Consider the following 10,060-nt stretch of genomic DNA (forward strand, 5'->3'; position numbering starts at 1 on the left):
CAACACTAGAATCGCAAACAAAATAAATCGGTAATATTACCTGTCCTGTCCTGTCCTGTCCCTCACTTGCCACTCTTTTACACAACCAAAAACCAAGCATTCCCCAGTAGGTGTTATTTCTGAAAGTTGAACTCCAACTTCACTTTCTTTCTTTCACATCTAAAGAGAAACGATAAAAACATCGTACCAATATGATTTTCTTCTGAAAATTCCAAATAAAACCATGTCCTGCCCACTGATTTTTACATACATATAACAATATCAACAATGCATTGGAGGGAAATTAGAATAAATGACAACAGTTTCTGAAAATTGAGCAACTTTATTTTAAAGCTGACTACTTTCTTTTTCTTTTTTGTGGGGGAAAGTCATGGCTGACGAGTTCTCTACAGTACAAAAGGTACAAAGGAACAAGAAGCAAGAAGAAGAAGAAGAAAAGGACCAACCACAATTTGGACCGAAATCCCTTTTCTCTCTCTATATAAAAAAGAAAAATTAAAAATAAAAATGACTGGGGAGCAGATCCAACTTCAGGCTGCCCAACCACACAAAAAAAAAAAAAAATACTTTACCAAAATTGGCCTCGTTTCATTTCTTCTTTTTCCTCGTTCTCTGACTTTTTCATTGAGGTTTTGGACCGCATGATCCGATCTGCCCTAACCTTTCCTTCATCGTAAACGTTACAGTTAACTCTCACCAATGACGTTGTCGTCGTTCCCATTCACTCCGCCGTCGCCCTCTTCAGCGTCGCCATTACCATTACCTTCAACCTCTCCGTCATCATCCACCCACCGCTCAGTAGGCGTGCAGTCAGCCTTGTGGCGCATCTTCCAATCGAGGGCCTGACACGCGCGTGAGCAGTAGTTGACGGTCCCACATACTGAACATCGACGGAACTCGTGCCTCCTAGTCTCTGGTCGCCCACAACCTATGTGCGAGCAGAGCCTTAGACCCGGACCCGGAGACCCTCCCCGAACGGCGAACCACTCTGTCATGAAACGGTTCGCCGCATGGGCTTCCGCAGCCGGGACGTTGCACCCGAAGTCGCTCAGCAACGGACAGCTACCGCAGCTCATGTTCCGGGGAGGTGGATGTGGATGTGGGTTCCAAGTGAAGCAAGAGCGCGTGGGAACACCTGAAGCAGCAGAGGAGGAGATTACGGTAGCGAGCTCGCGGGCGTTAGCTTGGACAAGAAACCGGCGCCCTTCGGTGATGTTCTGACGCACACCGTACCCGTCCTGTAGGCAGTGACCGAGCTCGCGGAGTGCGTCGATGTGACCAAGGAAGGCAGCCCGCGCGCAGAGAGCTACGCCGGCTCGGAGATCCTTATCATTCTTGGATCCCCCGCTGCCGTTGAACTGTATCACGGCCAGGGAGTACAGGGCCTGCGCGTTAGAGCTAATCGCTGCCTTGGCCATCATCGATGCTCCACTTCCTCGGTTATGCAAACAGTAGAATCGAATCTGTAACAGACAATATTTAATTCGAATCAGTTTGTTTGCAATTGTTCGCGGAACGTTGAAAGCTTGTGAAATGAGAGAAGAATTTTCAGCAATCTATATTCAGTTTTTATTTTTATGAATAATCAATACGTATGCGTTGTTTTGGATAGTATATTATATATATATATATATATATATATGAATTAATATACTGTGAGACTAACCATGCCGAGAGTGTAGCAGGCCTCGGTGTTTCCAGAATCGGCACACTGTTTCAGGAAGCGCTGAGCGGACTCCGACCAGTTCTTCGCTCTAATGGCAAACGCTTTCTGGGAAGCTTTAGATAAGACTAAGGAATGGAGACCTAAGCCGTTTAACCTCTTGCACCTGTTTCAAAAGCAATCAGTTACGTCAGATTCAGTCCCAAAAACAAGAAAACGACAGCGTTAAATTCATAATTTGCAACTTAAAACGAAAAACATTCATCCAAAGGATGACACTTTGGCAAATGGCAAGAAAACCAAGGACCACGATTCCGACCAAAATTCCGGTGGAAGGGTCGGGATCCCGGAAATGGAAAACGGAAACGAGGAAAGAGGGAGGGAGAAAGAGAACCGCGTACGTTATCAGAACGTTGATGAGGTCGGAGGGGCATGTAGCGGTGGAGCTGAGTTTACAGAGAATATAAATGACAAGATCGTCAGGCAAGGCATCGAATAAGTCAGACTCTCCGGGGACATCAGGCGAAATCCGCTTCCTTTTCCGGCAAGCCATGGGTTCTCCGTCGAAATCTTTCCTCTTTGCCACTACTCTCTTTTCCGAGGGCAGAAAGACGTCTCCGACTGGAGGGTAACAACCCCCTCTCCTCGTTCTCATGGCTAAGCCTATCTGAATTCAATCGTTCCCTTTCTCAGTTTGTGTCTCCCTTATCTCTTGTCTTATCTTGACAGATAAGGAGAGAAAAATGCCAGATAGACCTTTATATAAGAGATACGGAACGGGGAAAAGATTAAAAAATAAAAAGAAAAGAAAAAAAGCCTGAAGAAGGGTTCAAGGAGACCGGAACAGCGACAGAGCCGAATGCTTATAAAGAAATCAATTAATAAATGAACGAACAACCTCCCCAACAGAGGAGAGAGAGAGAACTAGGGTCTAGACGCTGGAGGTATTTTTCCAGTTCTACCCCTTAAGTTGTCGTTATAGCGGTCAGACGTCGTTGACCAAGATCCATCTGTTCGTCGTCGGATTTCTTTTTGCTCTCTCTCTCTGCCTCTCTCTCTCTCTCTCTCTCTGTCTGACCTGCGAAATTGAAAATCTTGTACTGTCTCTCTCCAACTGAAATAAAATGGTCGCTGATAGTTAGAGGAAACAGAGCTAAAAAGCCTTAACTCTTGAATTTATTTATTTACCTGTTTCGTTGAATACAGGTGGCAGTCGTCGCTCTCTCTAAATATATATATATACCTGCGGTTTGTGAAAAAAAAATTATTCCTTTTTTCTAATTTTGGGGCCTAAAAAAAAAAAACTTTTGTTTATATTTTAAAAAAAATCTATACTGATAATAAAAAAAAATTATTCCTTTTTTCTAATTTCGGGGCCTTAAAAAAAAAATCTTTTGTTTATATTTTTAAAAAAATCTATACTGATAATGAAAACTATAAAACTTATTTTGTTGGAGGTTAAACAATCAACTGCAGTTATTTCCTGTATTCGCCAACCCCCAACCACATTTCCGTGGAGGCATCCTAACAAACTCGGGTAGCGAATTCTGGGCACCCTGCGACGACCATTGCCGTTTGAAGGTCAAACTCAAAGTCAAATGAATGAATCTAGAGGTTCAGTTTTTCATTTTAATTACTGTTCTACACCTCCATTTTAGATATTGAGATTATGACTACAGATCACATGCCTTTGATTACTTGTCTCTGTTTTACTTTCCTATTTATAATTGAAAAATGATAAACAAGTGACTTTTTATAATATTTTCTATAATAATATTTTAAAATAATGGTTTTTTCATAAAATATTTATAAAAAAATTAATCATTTTATAAAAAATGCTTTTATTTTGCAACATGTATCGTGAGATGTGTCTTGTACCTCTAATAATTTCCTCTTTTTCCATTCCAATACTTTACAACATTTTGTGCTACAAATTGTAAAGAAAAATTTTAAACATAAATCCCACACTCCTACACACTACTTAAAAATATATAATTATATTATTTTACTCTCAAATATGATGATAAAAAAGTAAAATTATATATTTTTAAGTGATATATAAGATGTGAGACTTCTGTATAATACGACTTAATTGTAAAATATCTCTCACATTGTTTGATATAAATCATTTCAAATTTTTTTAAATTTTTACCTAAATTAAATTAAATGAAAAACCCTGAATTTTCTATTAAATAATTCTAAATTATCGTAACTAAGAATTATTAATTACTCCTAATTTATAACTTGCATAGGTAACAAGGTCGGTGTAAGAATCGTGTTTGAAAGCCTTTTGGGTTGGAAATGGAGAAGCGAGAGCCTTGCGGCAAAAATCAGAAACGTGATCCTCCCTTGATCCGTAAGCCGTACTGAAAAAGGACCACATGCGATTAGCCACTCAAACGTGGATCTTGCTCATCACACTGGAATAGCCGTTTTATGTACAGTATTTTATTAAAAAACAAAAGTTCGGTTTCCATATCTTATCTCCGTACAGAAATCACTTTCCTTTCTCCGTAAAGATCCATTCCTTCTTGCTTTCTGTAGAGATTGTAGGCAATAGCAAACATATAGGCTTTGCATGGATGAGAAAGTATTTTCCTTAGGCACATACAATGTTAGACTGCGACTCCAGACTCCTTGCTCCGACTCTGTTCCGATTTGTCAATGCTCAATCCTTGTGACCAATCCGAAAAAAGAAAAGAAAAAGAGAGAGAAGGGAAATTAGGGTTTGGGCAACTGATCCAAACCCTACATGTGGTTCTCACTTTAATCTAAAGGTAGAAATAAAATATGGAGAAATATATAAGAGAGAAAATATAAAAAGAAAAATGGAAATACATTAAGGCCCCGTATGGATTTATAAAGTTGGGTTTGGATAAACAATTTAGATGAGATAAGATAAAATGAAATGTTTTGAATAGTGATTGAATAAAATATTGTTAGATATAATTTTTTAGTATTATTTTTATTTTAAAATTTAAAAAAGTTGTAATTATGAGATGAGATGACATGAAAATGTTTGTGTATCCAAACTATTTAACCCAAGTCTCTCATCTCATTATTACAAATTTTTTAAATTTTCACACAAAATATAATAAACAATTTAACTTTTTCAAATATCAAAACAATAATAATATTACAAAATAATTTTTTAACAATATTTTTTTTAACTTTCATCTTTTATCTAAAATCATTTTATCTAATTTCTGAATCCAAACCAACCCTAAATAGAAATCCGGCTTTGTTTTCCTAATCCAAAAAATAATATTTTTCATGTAAAGTAAAATGAAGTGTCTTAATAATTATTTCTAATTCGATAAAAAAATCCATCTAAATAAATATAGTTATTAACTTAAACAAAATGAGGAATACTAAACAATATTATGAAAGAAATAAAATTGTTTAAATAAAATGATTTTCTAAAACTAGATTATCTTTTGGGCTAAAAAAAATTAAAGAGGCTAACCTTTAAAAATTAGGTTTGGTTCAATAACACATAAATTACTTCATTTAAAATAAATTTAGACTTTTAAAACCCATCCGCTAATTTAAAAATGAGAATTCGAGATTTAAAACAATTAGACAAGGCTAGTATAGTAACATGTAGTAATAATGTATAATGATATATAATTAGACGTAATATAATATAAGTCTTGTATAAAAATAAAATAGACACATAAAGTAAAACAAGACTCATAACATTCAATGAGCATTTAATGTTATCTAATAAATTCACTTGGACAGTTATAAGTGGCATGTACCTCTCTCTCTTTAGGTCTTATAGTTTAGACCAAAGTTTTTAATTTCGTATTGTACCGATTTGTACAATCAAAATATATTGTTTTTGTGGCGTAGTAGGTATAGAGAAGGATATAGTTTTGTACCTGTTAGAACCTCAGCCCATACCGGCTTATATTTTGACATGTACCAGTCGATATTTCGGCCTTTACTTTTTTTTTTTTTTTTTTTTTTTTCATTTCTTCAAACAGCAAGCTCATTTTTTTACCCTCCAATTCAGACCAGACTATTTATAATTTATATATAATTTATTCATATATAGACTATTCTGAAACAGTATCCGAAACGGTATTGATATCGAAATATCTCGTTTCAATGCCTCGACTGAAACGACCACTGGTATAATATTCAAAACATTGGTTTGGACACAAATTTGATAGGATCCAAATCCAATAAATTAAGACCCACTAAGAATAATATATTTACATAATGATGAAAACAATATAATTGAGGGAAAGATCAAGATAGACGTTTCCATGGTCGATCTGAAAGGCATATTTATCCAAGGAAAAATTTGCATCATCTACTCAAATTGATGATAAGAAATCATAACGAGCGCAACTATCTTTTGAAGTTGATTATTTCGTGGAGGAAGTAGGTAAAGTTTCTCATATTTTTTCAATTTAGGGTTAAAAATGGTTTCAAAAAAGACTTTACATGAAGAATTTATTTATTTCTTTTTTCTTTTTTTTTTTTAAAAACAATCTATGTTTGAAACAAGCTCTAAAGATAATTGATAAGATCATTTTTTTTAATATATATATATATATATATATGTCAAATATAATAGTATTATTGCATGTGGCCCCATATTATAATTAATTCAAGTATAACAATCGACACCCTAAATAGTGATGGAATCATTTCTAACCTAATATAATTTGTAAGTATGTGCATGTACGCTATTTATGAAAATTAATAAAAGATATATATCTTATAAAATCATTTTAAATTTTAGACGAGTTCTTTCCATTCAATATCTCATGATCATAGAATACTAAACAAATCATGAATGGAGGCACGTGCTATCTTTATTTCTTCGTTGCGTATTTTTTTAGTATTTCTATTTCCTTGCACGACTGTAATTTTCTTAGCACCAAAGGTCATACCAATTGGAGCTAAGATGTTAACAAAACTCGTACAAAAAATATGAATATATACATTTCATTATCTCAAACTTTCTAGCGTGTTGAATTCTATATTCTAAATTTTTAAAGAGTAATGTTAGGAACAAGTTTCAAACGCATAAATTTTGTACATGTATTTTGTAAAAAGACGGGTCTTATCATAAAAAGTTGAGTTTTTCACACTTTTGATAGTGAAATTCACTTTCTTATTAAAGATCTACAAGGCTTGTATATATGATTAGTCTTTATCAAAACCAACATATGGTACTCCTAATTAATCATTAAAATATGATCTTTAAGATTGTACCACGTTAGTTATATTTAGTTGATTTTAAATATTGAAGTTAAACGGTGATAAAATTAAATTTAAGTGGCTTCGTTTGTTTTTGCAAATGAGAAGAATTGAGATAAAAGTTGAAAATTGAATAAAATATTATTAAAATATATTTTTTTAATATTAATTTTGTTTTGAGATTTGAAAAAATCGAATTATTTATTATATTTTGTGTGAAAATTTGATAAAATTGTAATGATTATATGAGATGAGATAAAATGAGAATAGTTTCAAAAACAAACGAAACCAATTAGTAGGGTTCCACTAATTTCTAGTCGTCCAAACCTACATCGTGGGAACACTTCCCCCCATTAAGAATTCCTATATATGTTGGTTGCTTACAAAGACTAGTGCTTCGATTATCCATATAGCAATTGCCTTTTTACAGCTGATCATCTAATTCTCGCCCCTCTTCGTTGAATTCTCTTGTTTTGACCAAATCATTTCTTTAACACTACGAACTCTATTATTATGATCATCACACGTTGGGAATTTTTTTTTTCCCCCATCGTTTTTATTGAAATTCCAAGAGTTCTAGATTTTGGATCGCGTAAGGATCGTGAAAACGTCGGCTAGCTGTCACGTCGCCGTAAAATTAACAATTCCGTTCACTTCAAACGGTGACGTTCATGATTAATTTTCTTACGACAAATAAACAATTTTAAAAACGCTCGACGAGATCATCCATGTTTTCTTTTTCAAAGAACCTATGCTTACCCCACTTTCCATTTACCCCTTTCACGCTTAAAACCGTGACCAGTGGTTTGTTCAGCGTTGCTCGTATGCGGAGTGTTTTTTTTTTTTTTTAATTATTATTATTATTATTATTAAGAAAATTTCTATTTATTCTCTTTACATCACACACATAATTTGATTTTTTTTATCCTTTTATATTTTTTCATTAGCCAGTATAATTATATAATACTGTATGGATGATGAATAGAAAAACTCAATTAATTTAATAGGAATATAATTTTTTAAAAAATTAAAACATGTGAGGTGTGTAGCACTGTAGTATAGGATGTTGTATAACAAAATCATTAATATTTAGAAAGTTTTTGAAATATCTTTTTGGATAAAAGTTTTTTACATTTTTATAATTTGGGCATGTTGTATTGAAGTAGCCCCTGCTTAATTGAGAAGTACTATATATATAAATATATTATATAAAACATGACTTTATCTAATTATTTAGATCTATTTAAAAATAATTTAACGCAACATTTCAAGTCGCGTGATTTTATGAATTTATTTTTATAAATAAAATATCCTATGATTTTTAAAAGTCATAAAATTACTCATCTGTTTTATATTCAAACATATTAGTAAATGAATTCAAGTGGTCATGTTTAAGCTGCCGTACCTCGAGGGCCCAACGTGTCCCTTTTTGTGCAGTACCCTAAAATGAATGGGTATAAGTTATACGAATTGGGTGTGTGTATATATAAATATATATATATATTTACTTTTTTTTTCTAAGTAAGTAAATATATTTAATTAGCAAAAATGATGAGGAAGGGGTGAGATTTCCTAATAAATATTTTAGAATAATAATAACAATGTAAAGTGAAAAAAAAAATAGATTTTTATGACTAATTTATTGTTCTTCACCCAAATCTTATAAAGAGGATGATGGAAATAAATTATTTGAAAAAAATTACAAACAATGGAACCACTGTTAATAGCAGTGGAACATTTGTTGAAAGCGATGAAAGTGACAAATGTACTATTATTTATTGTCTTGAAATAATTTTTAAAGAGATTTATAATCTTCTTCGAAATTACGGTTTAATACGAATTGGGTCTATATGTGGCGGGACTTGAAGTAACGCATTAATTTTTGACAAATATGTGGCACTCATGTATTGGTTAGGATTAGGAAACTATTTATCTTTTAAGATTTTGTGTGTCCAGATTTTGTTGGAATAACTTAGGACATGTGCGGGAAACATATATATCTCATCCCATCTTGTGTTATCTTAAAATTTTTCTTAATATTATTTTTAAATATCACTAAAATATAAATATTTTTTAATTTAAAATTTTTAACTTTTTTATATAATTATTGCCTGATCATTACAACTTTCTAAAAATTCCAATCAAAACGCAAAAAATAATACTATTTCTTCAAATTTCAAAACAAAAATAATATTCAACCAATTTATTAACTTTATAATATTTTTATTCAACTTTTTATTTCTCATTTTTTAAGACCCGATAAAACATTATAATTTAAATAATTTAACTACTATTCATTAATTTATCATCTCATCTCATTCTCTAAACATCCACTAAATCAATTAATTACGAAACACATTTCATAACAGCATATAAAGAATTTTGTATCACTCAAAATCCTAACGCACAATTGCTTAATGCATGTAAGGTAGCAACATGTGCACCTATTCAAAGATTGTTTTGAGCAAAAAAGAAAAAGGTTGTCTAGCTTAATAAATAATGGGTGTGTCTATTTATATACATACACGCATGTGAATATTTGATATTTTTACAATTATTTTACTATATGTTTTCCAACTAACTAATATGATAGGACCAATTTATGGAAAGTATTCAGTTTTTTATTTAAATTTTAAATTTCACATAACTGTGACTTTGATTAAAATAAAGTTGTAAATCTTTTTAACTACATGGTTAGAATATATATTATATATATAGCAGCTATGATATATACCATATTGTTATTTCATTTTCATGCATGTCATTATGTTACGAGAAATACTACTATGCTATCTTAATTATATCGCTCATTTTGGCTCATTGGCATGGCTCATATGGTATCATGTAACTTATTAAAAAAACTAAAAATATAAACATAAAATTAATAGAGGCCGGAGCTTAGGGTACTTTAAATTTTTCTTTTTATATTTAGATGTTATTTTATTTTAAATATTTATTTGTATTCTTTTAATAATTCACGTAACGTTACATGATGATTCAATGTCAATGAGGCAAAATAAGCTATATAAATCTAGTACATGTGAAGCCACGTCAATAAGACGAGCTGTATAAGTCGGGCAGCATAATGGTAGTACGCTTATATTATTATGATTATATGTTATCAATTATTAATTTTTAAAATAAATAATTAATAATTAATGCAATAAAATAAAATATAAA

General features: G+C 32.0%; 1 protein-coding gene across 1 annotated transcript; it reads right to left on the bottom strand.

The window, feature by feature from the left end:
* Positions 1 to 302: 302 nt before the first annotated feature.
* On the bottom strand, positions 303 to 2,507 carry LOC121257352 (F-box protein At1g67340). The gene is made up of 3 exons (XM_041158323.1): positions 2,065 to 2,507; positions 1,667 to 1,829; positions 303 to 1,463 (listed from the first exon to the last, which is right to left on the bottom strand). The coding sequence occupies exons 1-3, from the start codon at positions 2,316 to 2,318 to the stop codon at positions 687 to 689; spliced, it is 1,194 nt and encodes a 397-aa protein (XP_041014257.1). The 5' UTR covers positions 2,319 to 2,507; the 3' UTR covers positions 303 to 686.
* Between the last annotated feature and the right edge of the window lie 7,553 nt (positions 2,508 to 10,060).

The sequence above is a fragment of the Juglans microcarpa x Juglans regia genome, chromosome 3S (assembly GCF_004785595.1).
Source record: "Juglans microcarpa x Juglans regia isolate MS1-56 chromosome 3S, Jm3101_v1.0, whole genome shotgun sequence".
NCBI lineage: Eukaryota > Viridiplantae > Streptophyta > Magnoliopsida > Fagales > Juglandaceae > Juglans > Juglans microcarpa x Juglans regia.

Coding starts and splice junctions, on each gene's coding strand:
- LOC121257352 (XM_041158323.1), bottom strand. CDS start 2,318: ATGAGAACGAGGAGAGGGGGTTGTTACCCTCCAGTCGGAGACGTCTTT. Junction 1,830..2,064: donor CTCATCAACGTTCTGATAAC/GTACGCGGTTCT, acceptor CTTTTGAAACAG/GTGCAAGAGGTTAAACGGCT. Junction 1,464..1,666: donor CCTGCTACACTCTCGGCATG/GTTAGTCTCACA, acceptor TGTCTGTTACAG/ATTCGATTCTACTGTTTGCA.